Source organism: Xyrauchen texanus, chromosome 6 (assembly GCF_025860055.1).
Source record: "Xyrauchen texanus isolate HMW12.3.18 chromosome 6, RBS_HiC_50CHRs, whole genome shotgun sequence".
In the NCBI taxonomy this organism is placed as follows: domain Eukaryota; kingdom Metazoa; phylum Chordata; class Actinopteri; order Cypriniformes; family Catostomidae; genus Xyrauchen; species Xyrauchen texanus.
In genome coordinates, this window is record NC_068281.1 from 18878189 (window position 1) to 18906150 (window position 27962).

At 40.7% G+C, this 27962-nt stretch overlaps 1 protein-coding gene across 2 annotated transcripts in view; it reads left to right on the forward strand.

Moving 5' to 3' along the window:
- LOC127645141 (beta-1,4-galactosyltransferase 2-like) overlaps positions 1-27962 on the forward strand; it is a 180111-nt gene that overhangs the window by 60843 nt on the left and 91306 nt on the right. For both annotated transcript variants that reach the window (XM_052128669.1, XM_052128668.1), the window contains one exon: positions 27515-27750. In XM_052128669.1, the coding sequence (XP_051984629.1) occupies positions 27515-27750 (236 nt within the window). The remainder of the gene's footprint in view (positions 1-27514; positions 27751-27962) is intronic.

Sequence of the window (27962 nt, forward strand, 5' to 3'; positions counted from 1 at the left end):
CCCAAACATTACTTTTACAAATAGAAAAGATTAGAACAGAAGAACAGGGAGCCCTGCAACAGATGTCATGGCCCCCACAAAGCCCCCCACTGAACATCGTGTCTGTCTGAGATTACATATAGAGACAGGAGCAATTGAGACAACCTAAATAGATAGAAGAACTATGGCAAATTCTCAGAGAAGCTTGGAACATCATATCTGCCAACAACCAAGAAAAACTGTGTCCAGAGAATAGGTGATGTTTTAAAGGCAAAGGTGGTCACAAAGGCAAACATTCATTGACGCTCAAGAAGGCAACACACTATTATATACATATTATGCTTTATGTAAATATCTGCTTTTGTAGATTCTGAAGAGCAGTACTAAATTATTTTTTCAATCTCTTATATTTGTATAAATTATGAAAGGGGTGTGAACATGTATGTGACAAAAGGGAAATGCAAACTTACATATCTATTCTATATATACTGTTTAGTAAACCTCTGTTTATCAGCTGTCTTCCTTTCCTTCTGCGTTTGATCATATTTCTGAACAACAATCTAATTCTAGCAATTATATGATTTGGCAACTAAAAACTTAATGTTTCAGTTAAGGAGCCAATGGCTTCCAAGTCATTTTGTCTGGGGCCCTGTTCATGCATTTTCCCTTTTAACACTGGCAAATTCAAGCTTTTTGCTTGATCGCTACGGCTTGTAACCATTTCATTCATTTGAGATGGAAACTGTCTGTAAAATTCTAAAGTCTTTCAATAAATTGCTAAATTCCTGAACAAAGGCTTAATTTTCCATAGAAAGGATGCACAATACGATGTACAATGACAAAGATTTACAAAACAATCACAGTTCCTACTGAGATTTGAGATTATAGCTGTACAGAAAAGCCTTCTGTAATCTCACTAATTGTTAATTATGTACCCAAGCACTTGGCTCCGGGGCATGGCATATTTTCTGGAAATATGTTGTTCTCTGAAGCCAAAATACAATGTTTTACCCTACTAAGAACTGAAGTCCTCAGTTTCTGCCATCATATGTTCAACTGTCAGTTTAACAGCCTTATAAATGTTTTCATTTGCAAAATGCTGTCAAGCAGATAACAATGAAAATGCACAATATAAATGTGCTCTAAAGTATAATTGCTGTTTCACAGTCTCAGCCTCTGTTTAGAGGGTATTAGCTCAAAATAATCAGCTAAATCCACAGATCTAAACAATGGCACTTGTAGACCTTAGCAGACTTATCTAATAGCTCATTTACAAATGCTTTAAATCGAAATAGTTAAGTGTTTCACTTGAGGGCTTGAGAAATGGTTTTGTTGTTTTAATAACTTAATGCCTCTTGTGTGGTCTCAAGTTTGTGATTTGTTCTATAAATATGTTTATCTTAGATTTTAACACCTCTTTTACATTTTAACGTGCTAATGATATAATTTCTGTAATTTGTCACCATTATTCAACGCATTAGACCTGTCGTCATGGGTTGAGCTTTACACCAAGACCTACGCCTTTGAATGACAATCTGCAAACAGTTTTGTTTAATAGTTGTAGGTTTTCTACTTACCCATATGGGCCAACAACAGTCTTATCTCACAGTAAAATAAAAATTCACTGTCACAAGTTTATATTTTTAAATGGACCAAAACTGTAAAATTTCATTTTCATGTGGTTATTTTTATCCATCATTTGTTGTTTTTGTATTATTTCTCCATTGAAATTGCCTGTTCTCAAAAGGCTATATCTGCATTTTAATGATGAGTTACAGTGACAGGCTGACCTACAGATTTCTTCTCTCTCTAGGTGGTCTCGGGCCGATTGTATTGTTGTTGATCTGATTACGATTGCCGTTTTCAGTTGTCAGTTTTAGTAAAAGAAGGAGCTCATTGGTCATTTGACGAGAACACAGGACCCCACCTCGGCGACAGAGTGATTTTTACAAGCAAGCCGAATGTTTAATATTTTTCCATTTTTAAAGCCACAGACACTAATGCACGGTTCGTCTCCCTCCACCTGGCTGCCAATTATGTTAGTGAAAATCATACATGAAAATCATCTTTAAAGGGAAATATGCAACCTCCGAATCATGCTCGTCACTGATTATGCAAACATGATTACTTCCTAGTTTCAATGCAGGATCTGAACCCGGATCTCCCTCACTGTTGACGCAACGTGCTTCCGGTCTTGCCACAGGGGAAAGTAAACATACCGATGCTATCTAAAATATCTGTTAGGAGATGGCTCTTGTCTGTATGTCATGTCAGCATATTGTAACTGATCCTAGGGTACTGAAAGTCTTGGAAACATCTCAGGTTACTTAACTGTAACCACTGTTCCCTGATAAAAGCGGAACGAGATGCTGCGCTGATTTAGCGCTTTGGGAACAACTTTATGTGTGACCAGCTGTGAATATGTGTGCAGCACATCAATTAAATTGACCAGAATTTATAGACTCTGCTGGTGACGTCATCGGATGCACCTGTAGCAGGGCTATAAATTGATGCGTCACAGGTGCATCGTCAGGTATTTTGTCTGAAGAGCAGTCTTGGGGCATCCCAGTGCGGCAATGAAGCGCAGCATCTTGTTCCGCTTTTATCAGGGAACAAAGGTTACAGTTAAGTAACCCGAGACGTTCCCTGTCAAAAAGCTACACTTTGATGCTGCTCTGATTTAGCGCTTTGGGAACAATACCCACGCCGCTGCACTGTGGATGTCCGGACCCCTTACGGTTGTGTAGTTGTGCTCACAAGAGCGCGAGAGGTCTCAGACATGAGCTTGTGATGTTGACTCAAGGACATAAGTGGCATGAACATACAAACTATAAAATCTTATGAATGTGTGCGGAGAGGACCAGCCTGCCACATCACAAACATGCTGCAGAGGGACACCTCTAGCCAAGGATTTAGAAGAGGCGACCCCTCTGGTAGAGTGAGCCCTGATACCTACTGGCAAAGCTTGACTGCGCACCTCGTAGGCCAGGGCAATAGCGTCCCTAACCCAATGCAACATAATCTGTTTGGTGGCGGCTGCCCCCCTGTTGTGGCCCCCATGCCAAACAAATAGTTGCCCTGACTTACGCCACTAGCTAGTGCGGTGAACATAAGTCTGAAGGGCAAGGACTGGACAAAGTCTGTGAAGTCGTTCCTGCTCCGGCGTTGTAAACGGTGGGGAGCAGAAGTCTTCGAGAGTGCCTTAGTCCTTGAGGGTCTGGTTGAGACCCCCTTCGAACCTCTAGAATGTACAGTCGAGGAAGGAACCTTAGGCAGGTAGTCAGAATGAGGGTGCAAAATTGCTTTAGCTATTCCTGGGGCAAAATCTAAGCAGGCTGGCAAGACAGACAGAGCCTGTAGATCCCCAATTCTTTTTAGAGAAGTAATTGCCATGAGAAAAACCATCTTGAGAGTCAGAAGTTTATCAGACGCTGATTCTAGAGGTTTGAAGGGGGTCTCAACCAGACCCTCAAGGACTATTGCTAAGTCCCATGAAGGGATCCTGGTCCTAGCAGGAGGTCTCAGTGAACGAAGCGATCGAGCAGAGGATGTCTCCCCAATGGCACCCCGTCAATCAAGGTGTGGCAAGCCGATAGAGCGGCCACGTAAACCCTGAGAGTGGCGGGGCATGTGCCTGCTGACAAGTTTTTCCTGCAGAAAGTCCAGAACTGAAGCAATCTGGCAGCTAACTGGATCTGCATTATGTGCACTGCACCATCTTTCAAAGACACCCCATTTATTGACATAACTTCTAGTTGAGGGAGCCCTAGCACTTAGAATGGTCTCGATAACTTCAGGTGAAAGCCCAGTGTCCCTCAGTTGGTACCCTTCAGGGGCCAAACATGAAGGTTTCACAGCTCGGGCCGGGGATGAAATATTGTTCCCTGCACCTGAGACAGAAGGTCCCTCCTGTCCAGAATCGCCCAAGGCGAGCCTTCGAGGAAAGACATTATCTCAGAGAACCATACCCTATTTGGCCAGTGCGGCGCTATCAGTAAGAGGCAGGACCCTTGCTGGCGAACTCTGGCCAAGACTTCCAGGAGCAGAGAAACTGGGGGAAATGCATACAGGCGCATTCTAGGCCATGTATGCGCCATCGCGTCCAGACCCAGGGGGGCTGGGTGAGTCAGAGAGAAGTAGAGGGGATATTGCGCTGTCTGTTTAGAGGCAAAAAGGTCCCACTTCTGGCCTGTAAAATCTCACCCAGATTTGTTCCACTACCTCGGGGTGCAGTTTCCACTCCCCCATCGGCATTTTCTGTGTGGACAGTAAATCTGCTCCCACATTCAGGCATCCAGGGATATAAACTGCCCTGACTGACAGGAGCTTGCCCTGGGCCCAAAGGAGAATCTGACATGCCAGAGTGTTCAGCTGGCATGAACGTATACCTCCTTGATGATTTATGTAAGAGACTGCTGCTGTGTTGTCCACCCGCACCAGGAAATGGCAGCCTCTCAAATGCTGGAGGTAGTATTTCAGGGCCAGAAATACAGCCATAAACTCAAGGCAGTTGATGTGCCAATCGAGCTGATGACCCTCCCATTCCCCTTGAGCTGGATGACAACTTAAGACCACTCCCCAGCCTGTCAGGGAGGCGTCTGTCATTAGCAACTTGCGATGACAAGACGCACCTAGAGTGGGACCCAAAGTAAGGAACCTGAGGTCTGAACCACATAGAAAGGTTACGAAGCGTGCGACACGTAACCCTTATTAGCCTTAGGGGACTAGCCCTTGGATGAAATCCCCTGGCTTTGAGCCACAACTGAAACGGTCTCATGTGCAGAAAGCCCAAAGGGATCGTGACCATCCAATCGTGATGTTGCATTTAGGACACGACCGTCTTGATAGTTAGCATCTTGAACTTGAATGCCGTGACTGAGCGATTCAAGCCTCGAAGATCTAAGATCGGACGCAACACCCCACCGAGTTACCCACAGCCTTTTTCTACTGTTCTTAGGACCCACATAGCTATACCTGGCAGAAGGGATCACCGAGGACGCAGATGCCATGAGACCTAGTATTTGTTGATACTGAAGAACAGTGCAAACTTGGCCTAGCCTGACTTTGCTCAGGGTGTTCTGAATGCACAATTGTGCCCGCATTGTGATTGAATTCCATACAATGCCCAGATAGGTAATTCCCTGAGTTGGAGAGAGAACGCTCTTTTTGAGGTTGAGTCTCAGACCCAGAGAAACCAGATGAGCTAAAATGATATCCCTGAACTGCCAGTTCTTGAGACTGTGCTAGTATCAGCCAGTCATCTGTGTAATTCAGAATGCGGATGCCCAGAGTCGCAAAGGAGCCAGTGCTGCATCCATGCATTTTGTGAATGTGTGGGGTGATAGGGCTAGGCTTAATGGAAGAACCCGATATTGGAAGGCTTCGTCCCCGAAAGCGAACCTCAGGAACTTCCTGTGTTGTGGCAGAATTACTATATGAAAGTATGCGTCCATGAGATCGATCGTGACCAACCAATCGTGATGTTGGATTTGGGACATGACCGTCTTGATTGTTAGCATCTTGAACTTGAATGCCGTGACTGAGCAATTCAAGCCTCGAAGATCTAAGATCACGCACCCTGTCCCGAGGGGGGCTACCCCCACAAGGCTGGGCGCAAGACCGTCAGGGTTTTTTCCTTGTAGAAATGACTGCCCTGAGGTCTTGCTTTGGGGGCTGCTGAGGGCGACGAGCCGGTCCCCAGTCTCTACGAGGGGGAGCACAACTCGCCACGCTTTGTTTCTGAGCCTGCATTCTAGAGGACCAGGGTGGGCTGGTGGCCCACAGCCCCTTCCTCTGTGTGCGGAGAGGAAGGAATTGCCCGAAGGCTTCCTCGTGACTTTTCGCCTCCTGGAACCTGGTGATAACTACATTCATAGCGTCACCAAATAAACCATAAGGCGAAACCGGGGCATCGAGAAGGAAAAATTTGTCCTTGTCTCTGATGCCCGACATGTTGATACATAAGTGTCTCTCCGTGCTGACTAAAGCAGACATAGACCGGCCAATGGCACGGGCCGTCTGCTTGGTCGCGTGGAGAGACAGATCCGTGGCTCGAAGAAGATCGGAAAAAGCCTCCTCATCGACCGTGGTGCCCGCACTCTGGTCCTTCAGCAGATCAGCCTGGTACGCCTGTAACACTGCCATAGTGAGCAGGGCAGCACCAGCCTGACCTGCTGCCTGATAAGCCTTCCCCACAAGCGTGGAGGTGGTCCTGCACAGCTTTGTGGGGAGAGTGGGTCTTTTTACGATGATGCCAAGCCAGGCAAGAGATAACTCGCAAGTGTCTCTTCAACCGGCGTCATCACCAAATACCCTCAGCACCCACAATAGTCGAATATATCAACGTCGGCACAAAGACACGGGAAGTATAAGGGTTTCCTCCATGAACGAGAGAGCTCATCATGGAGATCATCAAAGAAAGGAAGGGACTGATGAAGCGTTCCCTTCCCTTGGCCACCAGACAGAAATCTGTCCTCCAACATGGAGCGTCTGGGGGTTTCTTGTTCGCGTGCCCAGTCTAGTTGAAGCCTGGCCACCGCACGAGTAATCTCCTCGAGTAATTCCTCCGATGATTTATTATCATGCCCGGAATGCTCAGAGGTGGGTAACTCGAAGTCCGCAGACTCAAGAGATTCATGGTCCCCCTCATGAACCGAAGAGGCGCCGGAGCGCGCTTCAGGATCACGGGAAGGACCAGCTGGATCTGGGGAGAGAGAGCAACCGATAGGGACGGACTCGTCTCTCGCTCCTCAGCCAGATCCATACGAGAGCCCCATGATGGTAGTAAGCAAGACGAGTGTTAAGCATTTTGACTGAGAACAATTCTCCCACCAGCCCCACCCCAACGCAAGAGCAGCATGCTCTTCCCCCAAACATACAAAACAAAACTGGTGTGTGTCCCTCTCAGCCATAGAGCGTAAACAAGGGAACACACCGCTTGCTCTAAAACGTCTTTTAGTAATTTTCTTTTTTTTTTTTTTTTTAAGAGAAAAGTTTCTGCACACTGACTAACAAAATCTAACTCCTAACAGAGGAAAGTAGAAAGTTTCTGACAGGCTCATGAAGCACACCACACACAGAGTGATCTGAAAACCAAAGATCTGACGATGCACCTTTGACACATCTATTTATAGCCCTGCTACAGGTTCATCCAATGATGTCACCAGCAGAGGCTATAAATTCTGGTCAATTTCATTGACTTGTTGAACACATATTCACAGCTGGTCACACCAAAGCGCTAAATCAGTGCAGCATCAAAGTGTAGCTTTTTGACGGGGAACAACATGCCAAACCTATGTACATTGGAACAATATATTCATGATTCCTGAGATCCAAAATCTTCAGTGCTACTTTAAAAACCCCAGTGAATTGGCTTGATAAGCACAATTTTCTTTCCTGTGTTGACACATTTTGTTTTAAAAAGGATTTTTTTAGGGGGACATATCAAAGGGCTTGTCCCCCTTTTAATAATAGCCAATAGGATTAAGTAACATCACAGCCTCAAATAATGATTTTCTATTTACTAGTCTGGTACAGGTGGTATTAGAGGGAGGGTTATTCTCATTCCATTTGATTGGAGAAAAGTCTGTGTAGTCTAAGTTGAGTCATCAATATTATTCCCTGAAGAAAAATACTGTATATTATAATGTGTATCTGCAAAAGTATAATTTTGTCAATTTTTAGGAGTACACTAGCATATAGATTGCCTCAAAGCTAATATGCATGGATTAAAAGCCACACAACTACATTTCATGGGGTCTTTAATGGAAGAACGAAAGAATGGAAAGTACTGATTAAAACCATGTTTGCATCAGTGACTGAAATGAAACTGAAGTGATCTTTAGTTTAGTTTTATCACATGGAGTGAAACTGTTGCTTTTGCTCTGTTCCACTTCATTGGATGTTTTAGCTCCATTATTGATTGACTGTTAACGCATATGTTTGGATAATACAGTAAGTGTTTACAAAGTGATCTACAGACATAGAAAAATGTACAGAGTAAATATAATAATGTGTCTTTAAAATACAATACAAAAAGCATGAAGACGCAAAGACTAGTACTATAAACCATTTAAGAGAGAAACAAATTAAATAGCTTGAGGAAATTTTCTAGTGAATATGTGTGCTTTGAGATAATTCTTAAAAGTTCTAATTGAACCATTAGCCAAAAAAGCTATCAGGGAGATAGTTTCACATCTTGTTCTTGTCAAGGTAATTCAGGGTCATAAGAAAAATTTATACTAGGGTCAAGGATCATTTAGCAAATCCCCAGTATACCATAATTAATTCTGTGCATCCATAGAATAAAATGGCTGTGAATAACACTGCTTAACTTTAGTGGCCAAAAACTGTTAACAAGTTTATTATAGATTTTGCCTTGGCTGTGTATTATTGTGGATATATTTAATTGACCTTCTATGGTCTTTTTAAACTTAGATTTTTACCTGCCTTTGTCCTTGAAGTATAAATTGAAAAGAATAGCAGCATTGAGAGGTGTTTCAAATGCAGAGAGAAGGAAACAGAAAAATTTCACAGCAGTTTGCCTCTGGCCTGAAATAGAAAGTTGAGGAGAGAGATTGCAGGATTAAGGATAAATGGTTTCATATTTCTCCTAAACTATCCAAACATCGACTAAAACGTTACCAAAGCCTCATAAGATGATAGCTTGCAGATCTTTTCCATTTCTTAACAAAACTTTACTTCTATGAGATCTAACTTGTTTTCAGCTTTGCTGTTGACAGGTCTGGTTTCATGCAACCCTTTGCAGGGCTTGGCAGAAGTTTTTGTGCCCAGCTCAAGGGTGTTGCTTCCGGCTTCTGCTCATTACCTATGGAGGTAATGGTGTGAGATTGTCTTCCCCTCTGGTTGGTCCAGCTACTGTGGTTTCACATGAAAGGCCGGGTTTGACTGCGGGTGATGGCAGCTGGGAGCCCCAAACAAAAGGATCCTTTCTGTCTTCACTCTGTGTCGCTCTCAGCTGGCCCTTTTATTGCCAGGGCTCTCGCTTGTTTGGAAGTCAAATCTGTCACAGTGCAATGAAGAAGATGGAATCTGGTTGCCTGGGTTTAGCAGGGCAGAAATGTGAAAACTCCTTTATCACATGAGTGGAAGGGTATACTGAATGGAGACTATTACCAGAGCTCATTAGAATGCACCTGACATCAATCAATTGTCCCACATTTTGTTTATGGACAGTTAATACTTCTTTACATTTCTGTACACCAGAGGTGAAAAATTTGCAGTTTGTTCTGTACGTACATCTATTAGCTGTGTTTTCCAGTTTCTTAGTGGTGGGATTGGATTTGTCAGTCTGTGGTCTCTGAGTGGAAGGCTTTTACTACAAGAACCTCTCATCCGTTAATTATCATTACAGAAAGGTGTCTCCACCCCCCTCCCCCCCCCCTTCCCCACCCCCACGATCATTAGCCGGACCAACAGGAAATGGGAATGATTCATTATTTATGGCCTTCACTATCTTTCCATTACATTAGATGCCAGTGAGCTATTTGTGCTTGCTGAATACCATTAATTCATATCAGTGTATTTCTCTATCTTGTGCACACTGAACTGTAAAAATGTCTTAAAATGTATATAATATAAAGGCAACAGTCTGGATGGTTTATTTTATTTTAGTTAATGTGCTTAATTATTTTAGGTAAAAAGTAAAGTAAAATAAAAAAATAAATAAAAAAAACTTAAAATTAAAAATAAAAAATACCTTAAAACTGTTCATGTGAAATGAAACGTGACAAGGGCAATAATTAACTAAGTAAAGGAACAAACAAATCCTAACATCACAAAACAATAGGTTGCTAAATGTGACAACAAAATCAACAATGTAAATAAAACTGTATATCAAACAGGGCAACAATATTAATTATTCATGAGGAACGGCTAATACAACATACCTACTTTGCTTTTCAGTTCGAAGTAAAGGGGTCATGATATGAGGAAATTTTAATAAGAGGACATTAAACTATCAAACTATGTATTAGAGCCAATCATAACAGTGGCCATTTACTGTAAAGTCTTAAAGGAGAGGGAGCATCAAAACCAGCCATTTCTGACGGTTAGAATGAGGGTGGAAAACGATCATATTTTACAAATTATAATTGAAACTCAAGGAACATGTTGTCATGGAAAATCTGCATTGAAATGCATTGATTGACTTCCTGAATGTTGTTAGAACCTAGGAATAGAAACTAAAGACAAAAACTATTATAGTCAAGTGAATCTCTGGTTAATTTTTCAGCATGTTTTTCTTGATCTAATAATACTTTTTTACAGCAAGAAATTTGGCTGAGAGACCTACAAAACTGTAAGACGATGCTTGCCAGGGCTTGAAAAGAATGTGTTTGTGTCCGCTGTACAAAAGATGTGGTGTATTTGAAGAGTCATAGATTCACTTAGTGAAGATAGGGTATATAGCACCATTTCATTACAGAAATAGCACTGTAAGTGAGATGTGCTCTGATGATTGACAACAAAAGCCTGTGAAGCTTTAGCTATGAAGCTGCTTCTGTGAGAGATGTGTTCAGCATGCTGCAATGAATAGGTAATGGCTATATTAAAGACAGCTTTGAAACACACCTGTTCTTGAGTGATTGATCAGGAATAAGAGAGCCAGGCAAATAGCACTCTCCTTGAGAGTTCTGCACAAGCAGGCGAACATGGCACCATTTTTCAGATGTGATAATAAACTCTGTTTACTGATGCCTCGCTACCTACAGTAAAGTACTGTCTACATAGGGAGTTGCTGCCTTCTTTCAGCATTCACTCACCCTCACATTGTTCCAAACCCATATGACTTCACTTAAAGAAAGAATTCTTTAGCTAACTTGATTCAGTCATGGACAGTGGTTCCACATGCTTGAAATTAGTTTTCTTAAATTAAAATTACCATGAAATTTCAACTTAAATTCTTAAAATAGACAACAAAATGTTATATCATAATAACTCAAATTAAGCAGTTTTAGTGATATTCTTGCTAGCAACAGGAAATGTTTGCATCCATGCTAAATACATGCTGGTGTGAAGTAGGGATGTGCACCATTTTTTTGTCGGGACATGGTAATAAAGAAAATGTATTGCAGTTTAGACCTGTTGCAATTTTTAAATAGGAGCGGTGATGGTGTAGTGGCTAAAGCACAGGGCTGTTAATCAGAAGGTCATAGGTTCTAACCCCACGGCCACCACCATTGTGTCCTTGAGCAAGGCACTTAACTCCAGGTTGTTCCGGGGGGATTGTCCCTGTAATAATTGCACTGTAAGTTGCTTTGGATAAAAGCGTCTGCCAAATGCATAAATGTAAATAACCGTCTTTAAAAGCTATAAAAAGTATGAATGGCATGAAAAAGTAATGTTTTAAATATAAAAATATTTTTGGTAAATTTTAGTTTTGGTAAATTTTACATTTACACTTATTTTTTTTAACTCATATTTTTTATTATATATATATTTTTAAATTTAATATAAATTTTATATTATATTATATTGTTATATTATATTATATAGTTATATTATATTATATTGTTATTCAACAAAACTTTGTCTGCTTTGGAAAACGATGACGCATATTATATTATATTAAATTATGTACGGTAATATTTACTTTGTGTCTGCACGAAAGGTGCACTCAATACGTTCACACAATGAATGTACCCACATGCTTCCCACATCCCTAGTGGGAAGCACTACTGAGTACAACTTGATTACTGTGCTATGGTTCGGACAACAATTACTCAATGGATAAAGCAATATGTAGAATACACTGTATTGGTCTTCAACCTTGGCTCAAGGTCCACACTTCACCATGATGATAACCCCCAAAACTACAAAATAACATAAATTCTTCTAAATCTCAACATCACAACATAAAACATTAACAATGATCACCCTTTTTTTTCATCTTGCACAAAGACACATAAAATAACATTTACTCTCATTGAACTTACTAACATTTACTCTCCCTGTAGAGTCCCATGAAAGCATGCTGGGATCTAGAAATCCTCTGTCCAGTTTCAGTTAACCAAACAAAAAATATTTATGTTGTCGTAACACAAATGGATTAAGTAAAGCTGCCAAGACACTTTTTTTGTTGTTGAATCAACTTAGTTAAATATATTCCCCTAGGGTATATGAATTTATTGATTAATATCTGAGACTATTTAGCAGAGATGGGCCACTTCTATTTAATGAATGGGAGAAATTGGAATGCCCATCCTAGTAGCTCGTGGTCAACGGATGTAGATAGGTAGTCCTGACTCACAGGTAAAAGAGCCAAACTCCTTTTAGGCCTAGTCCACACTAATACGTTTTCATTTGAAAACGCATCTTTTTCTCTCCGTTTTGGCCTTTTTTTGTGTGTTTTTGTCCGTGAAACTGAGCTTTTTGAAAATGCACTCCAAAGTGGATAACATTTTAAATGCCGTTTTCGCATTGTAGTGTGGAATGTGAAAACAGATGCTTTGGAAAACGATGATGCATTTTTAGTCATGTTATCTATCCAACCAAAACAATCAAGATGGCAATACCTGCACTGTTGTGCCTGATACTCACTTTGATAGCGTTGTTAAAAAAGAAATGTCACTTTGTACAACCTTCACATTGCATTCCTTCAAAGGCGAAGGGAAGTTTACTTGGAATTGGTGTCCGGCAATGGAAAACAAGGACAATTGCATTTCAGACTGTACAAGCAATGGGGATTTTCCGCATGCGCAGTGAAACAATTTAAGCGTTTTCATACGTTTCAGTGTGGACGAACAACTTTTGGAAAATGCTTGAAAACGTTAGTGTGGACGGAGAGCGTTTTGAAACGAAAACGGCTTTTCAAATGTATCCAGATGAATGTAGATGTAGCCTTAGATACAGACATCGTCTGTCATTCAACTCAAGATCACGCATGCGCATTAGCCGGAAAATTCAAATTGAATTTTACTGATTTTACTGCTGATTTAAAATCTTGAGCAACTGTTTTTGAGATTTCGGTGTTCCCCCATTCAAGTAAATAGGAGCAATACTGGCATAACTGGAAATAGCCTACCAGGAGCTTTCCAAAGATGGCTGACAGTGGACTGACTTGCTAGAAAGACTTTGGCAATATGAACATGGTAAAGTAAAACTGTTTCGTGGAACAACAAATATTTTGTTTGTTTGTTTGTTTGTTTGTTTGTTTTTTAGAATTGACAGCCTCAGTCACCTGAGGCTAACATTTTTCCCACAAAATAAAGTCATACAGGTTGAAACAACATGAGGGAGAGTAACTGATGACAGACTGTATATTTTGGGTTGAACTAACCCTTTAAGTTGCTTAACTTTTGGAACAGCCATCTCACTGTTTTAAGCAGGTCTATTTGCCTATAACCGGTTATTCAACACACCGATTAGCACAGCAATATTTGAAAACTATTGCATCCCAGTTCCTACATTGGATTGGAGCATTCATCATCCTCAATGTTCCCCCGTGTCTGCTTTTACTTACGGCTGGCTGACACTAGCACTGATGGGGCTGCTCTATCAAAGGCCTTTAGTATCTGTCAGTGAGTCACCAAAGCTCCTCTGTGAAATGCCAATCGAGTAGTGCAGTGAATCCAATAGGTTGGCCCATGCCAGTGGTGTAACTGTACCCTTCTATTAAAAGCTACCGCTTCACCTCTGTCCTCACCTTTGAAGTTGTGCTGCGCCAAACAAAGTGTTTTTGAGCAGGATGTAACATTAGTGCTTCATGGACTGTGTTGAACTGTCTCTGAGAGCAGAGCCTATGAATTATTGAGTCCCAGGGCGATGCATTTGGATGCCCTATTGTATCAGTCCGTGTGAAATTTAAATTGTGATGGTCTGATAAAGGAGAGCTGAGTTGAAACAGGCTGTAATTGAATCTTGAGATCCCAGCTGTCTTTCTATCTTGAATCTTAAATTAAAATCTGACCAGTTTAAATTAGGATTCTAAAATCACCATGGTTTTTACACAGGAATAGAGTTTGAATGTTTCTATAATACCACATTCACAGACCACATTTCAAAAACAGCAAGATCATGTAGATTTACACTCTACAATATCAGGAAGATAAGACCCTTCCTCTCTGTACATGCCACACAACTGCTCGTTCAGTCACTTGTCATAACTAGAATGGACTACTGTAATGCTCTCATTGCAGGCCTTCCTGCATCTGCTATTAGACCTCTCCAAATGATCCAGAATGCAGCAGCATGTCTGGTCTTTAATGAACCTAAGAGAGCACATGTTACACCACTCTTTGTCTCTCTCCACTGGCTGCCGGTTCATGCACGTACTAAATTCAAGGCCCTGATGCTGGCATATAAAACAGTCACTGGGTCTGCTCCAGCATACCTAAAAACATTTATGCAGCGCTACGTTCCCACCAGAAGCCTGCGGTCGGCTAAGGAACGTCGCCTTGTCGTACCAAAACAAAGAGGCACCAAAACACTTTCCCGGACTTTCAGTTTCATCATACCACGTTGGTGGAATGACCTTCCCAACACAATCCGTGAAGCTAACTCACTCTCTATCTTAAAAAAATGGCTAAAAACACATCTTTTCCAAAAGCACTTAATCGGTCACTAAAAAAAAATAAATAATTATTTACATTTCTTGTTGCACTTAAATCTGTTTTGTGTACTATTCTGATGATAGTGAAACTTTGTAGTATGGCACTTTTTGTACCACTGTCTCCCTAAGATGATTCGCTGATGTTCTTCCTCCTTTGTAAGTCGCTTTGGATAAAAGCGTCTGCCAAATGAATAAATGTAAATGTAAATGTACCACTGGTCTCCAGCCAGGGATATTGGTTTTGTTGGTGTCCCGACCAGGCTTTTGAGCTAACTTCATCAGCCACAAGACTTTCTTTATGTCATGACCCCAAAATTGAGAACCTCTGATATAAAAATATGATATCAGAAGGGCCCAAAATAACATTTTTGGCTTGTACAGTATATATCGGCACACATTGACTGTGAACTACCACCTGCTCAGGTTTAATTAGACATCTGATATGTAAAGCTGGTTTGTGCTTTGAGCACCACTGTGTCAAATGGCATTTGTTTATGTTTTGCATGGCTGAGGTGTGTTGGAGCAGCTGCGGTGTAGTAGGTAGTCAGGTGCCTGCGCTTTAGAGGCTGAAGGGTGAAGGCAGAGCTCAAATTTTGGAGCCAGCCTCCAAACCCAGCCCTCCAAACTCTGAGCTCTCTCCCTTTTGAAGTCATGCTCCCTATGTCTGTTATTTCTCATATCTTCCTCTCCTTTTTTGTCTCCTCCAGCTCTGTCCTCCCACTCTCTCTCTGTCTTTCATATCCACCTTCATTCCACATTTTACTTCTGTAGCTCTCAGCGTGCAGTGTGTTATGTTCAGTGACTTGTCCATCTGTTCCCTTCCTCTTCCTCTGTCTCTTCTGCTTCACTGGTCACTTACAGTCACGTGTAGTTTAACGGGCAGCCAGCACTCCATTACCACAGCAAGAGACACGGCACCAGAACATGGAATGACACAGAACATTCACTGGGACTAATACTTTTCACCCTCTCTTGAGTAAATGGCCTTTAAAAAAGACCTGTGGTGGCACCATGGTACAGCGATAATGCAGACATTTACTGTATATATATATAGACAGATATCAACACAGATTGACATACCATTATTGTTAGATATAAGCTATTTGAAACTAGTTTAAATGACCACCATATTTATTATTTAACCCTATATATATTCTTTAAAGACAATCAAACATTCACTAAATTTGAGTAAAAATTTTGAAAATATATAAACAATCAGGCTCATGACAAATGTTTCAATAAGAGAAGGAATTGTTGCACTCAAACTAGACTTCTGTAACTTCAGGTGCGTAGAGACAAAAAAATGATCCCAAATCCAAAACCATGCTCTGCACTTGTAACACCTTTCCCCTAATGGCCACCAGAGGTCGCTAGGAGTTAAGAGACTTTTAGTTTGAAGTTTTGTTTTCACCTTCTTGCATCTCTGTTCCTGTTTCCTGCCCTAATTGTTCCTAGCTGTATCTTGTTTACCTTGTTTACCCCAGTGTATATAAAGTCTTTGTGTTTGCTCAGTCTTTGTCTGAAGTTGTTGTTCCTGATACCCTATATCGATGTAACGTTTGTTCTGTTTCCAAGTTTTGTTTTTGTTTTGCTCCTGTGTTTCCAAGTTTTGTATCTGTACTAGTTTTGTTATTAAATATAAGCTGCATTTAAATCCTGCTCTCTTGACTCTTCCTGCACTTGTTACAGAACAACTGATTATCACTATGGATCTAGCGGCTTTGCAACTGCTGTCTCTCAAACATGGAGACCATCGAGCAGTATACTGAGCGTTTCTGCAGTCTCGCCCAGGATTTTAATTGGGGAGATATTTGTTTCAAGGTTATCTCCCATTTTGGACTCAATGAGCTGGTGAAGTCCTGCCTGCCTAGAGGCAAGTGTGAACTCTCTTAAGTAGAATTCACTGAATATGCTTTGAGGCTCATATTCTCCCTTTACTCTGTGGGGTATGGTGGGAACCCAGTACTGCTGCCCACGCCTGCCACGGTCCCAGAGTCAGCGCCCACGCCTGCTATGGTCCCAGAGTCAGCGCCCACGCCTGAATCCTCGACCATCCCAGAGTCAGCGCCTGAATCCTCGACCGTCCCAGAGTCAGCGCCTGAATCCATTTTTCCATTTTGTTTTTCATTCAATGTGTGGACAACTCTTGTAAATGTTTCAATAAGTCAATTTTCTGTAACATTATGGTTTTACCCAAAAACTTAAAGCCTCATTGCCATGCTGTTTTCTAGAAAGACTAATACAGTAAAATTCTTGGGTAAAATGAATGATTGGCTACTGTAAAGGGGTTCAATGGGAAGGAGGAGGCGAGAACCGGCTTGGCAATATAAATAATATTTTAATGAATAACTTAAACCAAAAGACAAACACACACATGACGGACATGTCCATAAACTATCTATCTCTCATCGCACAACCGTCTGCCATCAGCCTTTATCCCTCTCGGAGGCTTAATTAGCCTGATAAGGGACCGGGTGTGTATAATCACGACCTGGCCCCACCCTCCACCCTGCCACAGCTACATTAAGATTTTAGTTTAGAAATCAAGCTGCAGGCCATAATCAACATTTACAGGTCTTGTAAAAAGATTTTTTAGCACATTTTTAAATTCACCTGTGTGCACCTGATATTAGAGAATGTGGGTTATAATATTAAGCTCAATTCTCTGTTTAGCACATGTGTGCCTCTCCCTTGTGATTGGTGTGCCACGTGTTAAAGGAATGGTTCACCCAAAAATGAAAATTTGCTAAGAATTTAATCACCCTCAGGCCATCCAAGTATCTGAGTTTCTTTCTTCATCAAAACAGAGTTTAAGATTTTTAGGATTTCATTTCAGGCCTTCTCCTTTAAACAGTGCAAGTGAATGTACAATGTATTTTTTTGATGGTCCAAAATGCATATTTAAGGTGCATCAAATTAATCCACATGACTCCAGTCAACAAATAAAGTTTTTCTGAACCCAAACGATTGATTAATTTTAGAAACAAAACAGTACTTATGTACTTATATACTTAAACTACAAATGTTCGCTTCCATACATACTCTGGGATGCGTGCTCATGAGAGGGATGGCGTAAGCTCGTGGTAAGGTCACACGTGGAGGAGGCAGGAAGCACGTCATCTTGGATGGACTAAATTATCAGCAAATTTTAATTTAGTATTTGAGTCAAGTATTTGATTGATAAATGGTGTTCATATAGAGGATGTTGTATTTGTTATCTTCCCTGTTAACTACTGCTTCTCTTGCATTTCGTTTGCAAGAGAAGCTGCAGGATATACTCTGCAGCATTATTCTCTCTCTCCCGGTGAGTTGTTCGTTTCCTTTTTATTCTTGCGCCTATACGCAACATAACCAATATTAATCTGTATATATTATTAGTATGAAGAGGTGAGCTTAGTGTATGGAGTAGGATATTTGGTACTGATGAATTTAGAACACCAATATATGTAAGGGAATTTAGGTTTTGAAATATGTGAGCTATGAACTAAATTAAACTGTTCTTATTGTACATTATTAGGTAATGAAATGTATAATGGAATTAGTTGTGTTCGACCACCATTATAAATTATATAAATGACAAATAACTATATTATTCTCCACCATTAAAATTGTAATACAACGTCTCGTTGTATCCGCTCACAATTTCTACTGTAAGGAATTAGATTTAATAGGTGAATTATGATTAATTTGGGGTTAACCATACCTTAATGTATGGTTGACTCGAGAGCTGCTGTCCCTGGATCAGTGTACTGTTGTCTCGAGAACTGCTGCGAGTGACTTAATGTACGTTTGTCTCAAGAGCTGCTGTCCTAGGATCAGTGTACTGTTGACTCGAGAGCTGGTGTCCCCAGAACAGTGTATGGCTGACTCGAGAGCTGTTGTCCCTGGAAACAGTGTATGGTTGACTCGAGAACTGCTGTCCCCAGATCAGTGTACTGCTGACTCGAGATCTGTTGAAACTGGATCATCTTCATATGTTGATAAAATGGTAATAAAATTAAGTCATAAACATATTTCCTGATGTTCAGCAAAATACACCAAAAACAGACATTTCGACCCCCTCGACAATAAACATCTATTTGCTTTGTCATCCCGGTCCCAGCTTCCTCCCTACTGTCTTAATTGTTACAAATATGTATTTAAATTAATAGTTGTCATTAACGTTCCTTTCATTAGGAAAATTGAAAAAGAACTTCCATTTTAAAAACAAGTCTCAGAAATACCTGCATTCTTGTGTATTCATTGAGCTGAGTCTAGCTTTTTTAGTGCAAGAACACGTTCACAGTATACACTTTTTGTGTTCAAAAACAATTGGACGAAGCGCAACAGGAAACAAAACACAGGAGGCTTGAGACTTGTTTTAAAATTTGGTACCAAATGATGGTATTAGGATGGTACATGGTTAAAAAAGGGTAATAACATAGTGTTATCGGTATCATTACATTTGATTTTTCTCCTTGTGAAGGGTAATTAAAGAACGTTATGAAAATATGGCCAATTAATAAGTAATACCATAATGGTACATGTAACAGAGTGAAAAACTAAAGTGAAACACCTTTGCTACAGAACACAGTCCCTTCACTTCAGTCAAAGTTGAGTGTGTGGCTGAAAGCCCTGTGCTAAATATTAGGGGCAGACAGAGGCTTTTTTTTACTGTTTGGATTTGAGCATCACTTCAGGGGTCAAAGTAAAGATAAATAATTGGATTGATTGGATTGCCTCGGTTTTAGTTAATTAGATTTACAGATACTACAAATCTCTCTGAATACAACACAATGCAGGGCTCACTTCTAAAAAAACAAAATAAGATATTTCTTTTTAAACGGTGTATTTCTATATGTGGCTGGAAAGACATTTTTCATTAAAAGTTAAGTGTTCTCTTCCAAAAAAATAAAATAAAATAAAAATACACTACCTTCACAATGTAACTCCGTGGTTATAAATTAATAAACGCAATTTTTCAGAAAATCAATATTGCATATAATGCAAAGTATTACTGATTTACAGCTGAGGTTTATAAAATGTAACTAATTCTAACTGATGTTTTACAAGTCATTCTCAAGGCATGAAAATTTATGTTTCTCCTCTCTTTTTTTTTCTCCCTCTCTCCTGTTTTCCAGCTGCCTGCTTTATTATTTGCTGTGATGTTGCGTAACTTTGTTGACTGTTGGCCTGAGAGACTATACTAGCACTCCACAGGGGTTAAAAGAAAGTGGGATAGAGAGGAATTAGAGTGAGAGAGACAATAATGGAGTTTGTGTGGCCAAGAGATTCAGGTAATAAAGCCTTTGTGCTTTGAGTGACGGTGCCTACAGTACAGTATTGTACACAGGTATTACACCTTCATTGGGCTTATACCCCAAGGTGGGCTGGTTAATATTATATAATCACATGGTGGCTGCACTTAAGCCAAGCGTACACTCATGGATTGCGGAACACATCAAAACAAGAGAGGGGGCGGGGTGGGGGTGTGTGATAATTTTAACCCACAGGACCATTACATTTCACATACAGAGATAGACATATCACACATTACGTTGAGAAAAATGTCAGTAATGCAAAAAATGTAGTGTCACATGACACAACACATCTGTCCTCACAACAAACAACATATCAAAGAGGTACACTTGGACTGATGAGGAGACTAGAGTTTTTCTCAGTTTAATTAAAGACAATAAACTTTATCTTTATTATTGGTTGATTAGCTTGTAAGATTACTGCAGCACTTGCTTGAACAGTGCATTTCATCCATGCTGGATGTAGAGAGAGCTGGGATGGAGGGAAGCACCTGAGGGGGAGAAACCCTCTGTTGTGATGTTTCGCACAATACAGGAGTGTAGTTGATCAACTACAAGACCATTCATCTTGACCGAGGCCATGTGTACACTGGTAGTAAGATGCCTTTACAAGTGAGGCACATCACCGTTACAGCTGGTTGTCTCCTTTGGCCACTTGTGTTCAGATTTCGAAACGAGAGTCTCTGATTTCTTGAAAACATACATCAATCATTACGTCTGTGTATTACGGAATGATATTAAAGCACAAAAATGTAAAAGCAAGAAAGAAAGCGCTAAAAACCAGTGCTCAGTTTAGAGTAGTGGAGTACCTGTAACTCAGCTTCTGTTGTGCATGCTGCTCATATCTGTGTCCCTATTGTGCATGTTCATGCATTCCCTTTTTTCAATTTAAAAATTTCAATACACTTATTTGACTTTAAATCCACACATTACTGGCTAAAAACCAGCTGCTATAGCTGCCTTTAGCGTCATCCTGTTTCAAACGGATCACCCAAAAATGCATCTTAAAATTAAGATGATGAAATTAATTAGTGTGTTTATTCTTGATAACATGTTGTAACACTGTTAAAGGATGGGCAAGGAGGAGGCGAGAACCGGCTTTTCAATATAAATAATAGTTTAATGAGAAACTTAAAAGAAGACACAAACACACACGTGACGGACATGTCCGCTAACGATCTCTCTCTCCCGCACGGCCCTCTGCAGTCAGCCTTTAAACCTCACAGAAGCATAATTAGCCTAATACGGGACCGGGTGTGTAGGATCACGACCCGGCCCCGCCCTCCGCCCTGCCACATTCCTCCCTCGTTCTCTCAGGCTGGCTGACGTACATCCTACCCTCTTTCCCTGGGGGAGGGCGCGCCTTCTGCGCTATCTGCCAGCAGGTCATCCCCACCTACCTGGACGAGGGAGGGGACAAGGGGAGGGAAACAGAAATAATTAAAATGGGGGGTACTTCCTGTAACAGTGTAGTACCCCCCAAACAACTGTAAAATTTAAAAGAGGGAAAAGGCCAATGCAGAGCGACAGTGAGAGAGAGAGAGGAGAGAGAGATAAAAAAAAAACTCTTACTCGCCAGTTCTCCGATACGCCGCAGCTCATTCCTCGGCCACTCCTCCACCCTCTATCGGACGACAGCCACGCCTCTCTGGGCAGATCAGAGGCAGTCCTACCAGCCCCTGGCGGACGGAACACCCCGCCACGTTCTCGGGGAACAGAAGGGGTCTCCCCCGCCCCTGGCAGCGGTTCTCGCTCCAGGTGGTCGCCAGTGAGCCCCTCCCCGCTCGCGGTAGGCGACTCCTGCGCCCCTGGCAGCGGCCCTGACCATTCCAGGCGGTCGGCTAGGAGCCCCTTCTCCCCTCGTGGTCGCCGGCCATCGTCTTCTTTCAGGCGGCTGGGCGCCTCGTCCCCCGGCAGATGGCCGTGGCTGCTCCGTTGGGGTGGACGGTAGTGGCGAGAACTCTACTACAGCGTATCCCTCCTCCTTCCCGGGCTTTGACACCAATGTAACACTGTTAAAGGATGGGCAAGGAGGAGGCAAGAACCGGCTTTTCAATATAAATAATAGTTAAATGAGAAACTTAAAAGAAGACACAAACACACACATGACGGACATGTCCGCTAACGATCTCTCTCTCCCGCACGGCCCTCTGCAGTCAGCCTTTAAACCTCTCGGAGGCATAATTAGCCTAATACGGGACCGGGTGTGTAGGATCACGACCCGGCCCCGCCCTCTGCCCTGCCATACATGTCAATAAACATGAAAGAACAATTCTCACTCGTTTTTACACTTATTGGCACCATTTGCAAAGGAAACTTTATTTAATTTTATTTTCTTTCTTCTGCTTCCTAATACCTTGCCCTTCTCTTGTGCTCTCACCATATTTAATTGGTTTTGGCTCATAACGGTCTCTCACTCGTCGGGACCGTGTTAACACCTGACGACAAGCTGTCTAGATTTCAAGCTTTTTTCAAAACTGTAATAGTGTCTGGAACTAGTCTCATTATGTCGCAGGAGTGTGCACAGAATAAGACCATTCGTCATAAGATCTAAGACATCACGTCGCAGACCATTCGCCGACATGAGTCATGTAGTGTCCACTAGGAATTTGTCTCATGTAACCAGACTTTTGACTATCGGCAGGAAGTCTTAATTTCAGCTTATTTTGACTAAGAACCACCCACTTTGTCAGACTAGGCCTGTAAAGAGACAAACCTCAGTTCACTATCACCCCATTTACACCTGGTTTTAAGATGTTGTAACGTGATCGATGGAAAGGAGGAGGCGAGAACCTGCTTGGCAATATAAATAATAGTTTTAATGATGTACTTAAACAAAAGACAAACACACACACACACACGACGCACATGTCCGTAAACGATCTCTGTCTCCTGCACCATCCTCCGCAGTCGGCCTTTATCCTTCTCGGAGGCTTGATTAGCCCTCCACCCTGCCACAGATGTGTCTCGGGTAACCCTATCACATGTGGTCATGTGAGACACATCACTTTTTACACCTGGTCACTAAAATTCATCTCCTGTGACCTCTTGATTTCAAATTTTGACAAGAGGGTCTCTGATTTCAATACAACATACATTAATAAGTGTGTTACAGCATGACATTAAAGCGCAACAAAGTCATAAAAGACAAAGTGCGAAAAAGGCGTTCTTTTTCTCCCAGATGCATCAAAAATCTTATCTAAACTGAAACACAACATTTCGAGCAGAATTCTCAGTTGTTTTAGTGGAATTCCTGTATTAAACGAGCTTTAGGTGTTTGTGCTTCTCATCGGTGTCCCTGCATGTTTTCAGACAAACTGAAGAGGATATGTGAAGTTCTTGTGTGTGTATCTGTCATTTTTGCACTCCAGACCAGGCAAAGTTTAAACTCTTGTTGTAACACAGAGGTTGACTGACAGGTGAGGGGTGGTACTTCACTGCTGTCAAGGACCCATTTGGACGGATTAGCGTTTACACCTAAAATGCGTTGTGGTCACATGCGTTTTTGCCTACCTTCGTATGTGGTTATTGTGACCTGATCACAAATTGTTTTAAATCTCTTTTACACTTGTATTTAGCATTGATCACATGAGATCTAAAATATATCTTAATACCAGGTGGAAACTGGGTCATTAAGTCCATATTCAGATTTAAGGTCAGACAATATGACGATTTCAACCAGGTCTTGTCATTTTTGTGTGAAATACACATTAGATGGTTTATGAACAATCCATGAGTATGCTGTTTGAGGCAGACACTAGACTTCACTATAAAACATCAGTACTTGTCAAGTAAAGCTGTATCTGCATCCCAATGTTATGACTAGGTTACAGATGGACCTTGTTTGTTTACCTCCTCCCCTCTCATCAAAGGCCCCAGTCATTTGCAATCTGAGTGGAGAGAACACTTTGTACTGGAGCACCAAGCCACTGTGGCAGGTGTTCAGAGCGCAACCCGGAGAAAGGTATTCATCATTCTAGAATGCTTTCACTCCCTTCCACACTATCACATGACTGCTTGCCTTACTCATATAATGCTGCTAATTAGAAGTAGTGATCACTTCAAAGGGACCTTTGGAGAGATAGGCAGTATGGCATGCAGAGAAGCCACACACTGGATTTATTGAAAGGAGGAGGAAAGGGATGTAATGAGGTTGGTGGCTGCTGCATCTCATAGAAGAATATAACTCTCTTTTTTCCACTGTTCAATCTCTTTGTGTCCATGAGGACCGGACAGTTACAGCTTATTTACAGAAACAATCAGAGTGAGCACAGCATGGGATAGTTACAAACTATCATGATCCTATTTTACTACAAAATCAAAAGAAACTAATAAGAAATTAATTAAAAATCTTTTTTTTTTATTTAAGATTTTTTTATTGTGTGACTGTAAAAAACAATAATCACTTTTCCACATACAGCCTTTTCTAATAAGTTACATGCAACTGTCAATTTAGATGACATGTGTGAACACATCCTGTTCTAAAATACCGGTACATTTTTCACGGGCTATTTCCCTGAGTGAGAAGTTGTAACATTGTCTGAAAAGTTCAGTTGTAAGATTAATGGTTTGAGCACGTACAAGATCAGGATGTGCTGATGTAAAATGAAGGGTATTCAGTTATTCTGGAGTCATCAAATTGGAAAGATTGTGAAATTATTCCATTTTGTCAGAGGATATAATTTTTTTTTTTATGTTATAGCAGCCTGTAGAGGAAATAAAATAGTGCATGATGCTCCACGACTCAAATCTGAAGTCATAATGGTGAGTAGGCAAAGGAAAATGGTCATGACACTGGACCACGAAGAAATGGAGATGGCAAAAAAGCCAGCAAAGTGAAGAATGAATTTAAAGCCACTCACCTCCAACTTGCGCGGCAGTCTCCACTGTCACAATGATATGTGAATGGTCACAAAACAGAAACAGACAGAAACCATTGCAAGAATATCAGATGTGATAGATTTACCGGTAAAGGCAATCCAACAATTTTACTGCAGTTTAACTGTAAAACATTTTTACAGTTATTTTCATTATAATGAAAAACCTGTAATTATAATTCAGTATAATATTCTAATTACCGCAATGTGAAAAAAAAATATTCAAAGGTAACACTTTTTTGGAGGTATCAGACATTAGACAGTAAATACTTATACATAGACTTGTAAGGGACTAGTTACGGATTTGTTTGGAATTGTAAGGTATTTATTAGATCTTTGTTCACTGATTTCTTACCCTTGCCTAATAGATTCTTTACATATTTTTTTTTCCGAACAATCATCTTATTGGCTAAAAACAAAAGATACCAGTAGCTAGTAAGGTGCAAAATACATCCTTTATAGGTTCTCATTATTAATGTTCAATGTATAAGTATAAAAGAAATATAGAAGACAGAGTCTTTTGTTGCTAAGTGTAAATAGCAATTAATTACATACAGTATATGGACATCACTGTAGCATGTGTATTGTGTAAGGAGTCCCACAAACACCCTACACCAAACCCTACCCCTAAACCTAACCATAACTTCCATGCTTTGTTGAAATACTATATGCATTCTTTGTTGTACATTCACACAGAGTACTGAGAACATATAAACAATGTATTTTTTCAGAAAGTCTTCTAAGGAGAAGTACCTTTATCTCAGGACATTAGAATGTCTCAATTACTTCCACAAACAGCTCTCTGCATCCTTACCCTGCTGACCTGCTACTGGTTATTTTAATGATGTGGGAGATAGGAAAACAAGAGCAAGTGCTGCAATGGGCCTTGCACACAATCAACTACAAATGTATATTTAACCAGACCTGTCCTCTGCCTACCAAAATAGAGTGCGTGTGTAGCCCCCATGAGATGTTTATGACAAGCTGTTATTCAGATCTAAAGAGATGTGACGGTAAGTTGCGGCTGCCAGGGTCAGGCTCTCAATAAGATCGATATCAATAAGCTGTCCAAGTGTTAAAGGGTCAGATTATCCAGAGATCCTTGATGCTTTCCAGCAGATGTCTATGATCTTTATTTGTTTTAAACCCCTTATGCTTTAGAATTTTTTTTGTACACTTGAACACAGTGGCTCTTAACTGGTGGGATATGACCTTAAAATTGGGCGTAGGTGTGTTCTAAACATATTTAGAAGGGATAAAACAATGCTTTATGCAAATAATGAAAAATATGATCATAAATAGATAGCAAAATTAAAAGGTTAATCTTTTAAAGGCAGGACAAATACTTTCTTCATCTTTTTGTTGATTGCAACCAATTCAAATATTTGGTATTTTGATGCAATTAATAGAACTAGCCACAAGCAGATGCCAACATTGACAGATTGTATGACATGCTCTTTTCCTTGAAAACCATGAGAATCTATACAAGAGAAAAGAAAATATGTTGCAGACTACATTAATTAAGAGGCAGGATAAATACAATTTGTGCTGACCACAGTTTGATTTGTGGTATGTATGAATAAAGCCCTGGGGGAAGAAAACCATAGAAATTCAAGAAACATTTACCAAAAGAAACGGTATATTGTTGGGCCAATGCCCAATAATTATTTTTAAGGATTTTAAATACGATTAATAATTTTAATATTTTGTTGAGTCACTACTTTATGTCCAATTTTAAATCTGGGTCCTGAAGCTGAGATCAACTTCTTAAAGAATGTATTTTTATGCTTAAGATCATTTGCTGAGTTACAGAGATTACAGTAGCAAATATTTTAAACCTTTTATCTCTGACGTGTCTAATCTAGACATGTTTATTCAATATTATTATACTCAATATTACTTAATACTATTATTATTTAGTACCTTAACTGCTTTTAGATGTGTGAGATGTTTTTTATTCTTACTCTCTTTTATTGATTGGTTGTCGCAACTTAAGATCTGTGGATCAATGAGAAAGAAGGACTCCTAGAAATGTTGTAACACTCCATCTGCTGGCCAGAGAGCTAGTGATGACTATGTTGTTTGTACATTTATTGCACATGAACAGCACAGTACTCATGAAGCATTCATTATGGAAACATAATGAGTATGGAACATTCAACTTATGGCTTGTAAATCTACAATTTCAAAGTAGCTTTCCCAATGCTGTGGTGCTGAAATATTCTCATATGGTTTCCCTGCAGCCTGATCTCACATATAATGTGTGCTGATATTTTTTTTAGCCGAAATCAGTATACGTTGACTGAATTTGAAAAGACTGCCTTAAAGTGTTAAGAGATTCAGAGCATATAAACAAGTTGACATCCTTTTATATCCAGGAGAAGTCAGTTGTAAAAAATAATACTTTTCAGCTGAACGGGGTGTAAAACAGTGAGAAATGCTTATTTTATTGAATCTACTCCCCAACCAAAGTCAAAATCTAACCCTAACCATTAGTAGAGACAAAATGCAAAGTTAGGGATAAAAATGCAACCTCCTTATCATGCTCGTGATTGTTTATACAAACGTGATCACTTCCTCGTTTGAATGGGAATTGACGCAATGCACTACCAGCCGTGCCACTGGGGAAATTAATTGTTGTTGAGCCATTCCAAATATGTCAGATGGGAGATAGGGCATGTCAGTGAGTCGGCATACTGTTGCCGATCCTAGGGTACTGGAACTTTCGGAAACAGCATGCCGACTTCCCATGTGATCATGTTGCTCACTGATCCTATCTTTCTGCTCTGCAGTTGGGCGTCTCCTCATCGAATTCAGCTCTCTGATAACCTTGGAGCGGGTGCAGAGAGAGAACCCTAATGTGACAGAGGGAGGCAAATACACGCCACCAGACTGTCGGCCTAAGCAAAAAGTGGCCATCATCATCCCATTCAGGCACAGGGACAACCACCTGAAGTACTGGCTACACTACCTGCACCCTATCCTGCGCAGACAGAAGATTGGCTACGGCATCTATATCATCAACCAGGTTAGTGTGTGTATGTGTGCTTGAGTGGAGTGCTTTTACATTACCCTGCTAAAAACAGCTGAAAGCAATTTTAAAGTTTTAAACTGGTCTCCCAACTGGTATTTTAATTAATTTAGAGGGATTTTGGGCACTTTTCATCTGGTCAGCCTGGGAGACTATCTGACCAACCAGGTAAACAGCAGCTTTGCCAGGCTGAGGGATTAGCTAGACCG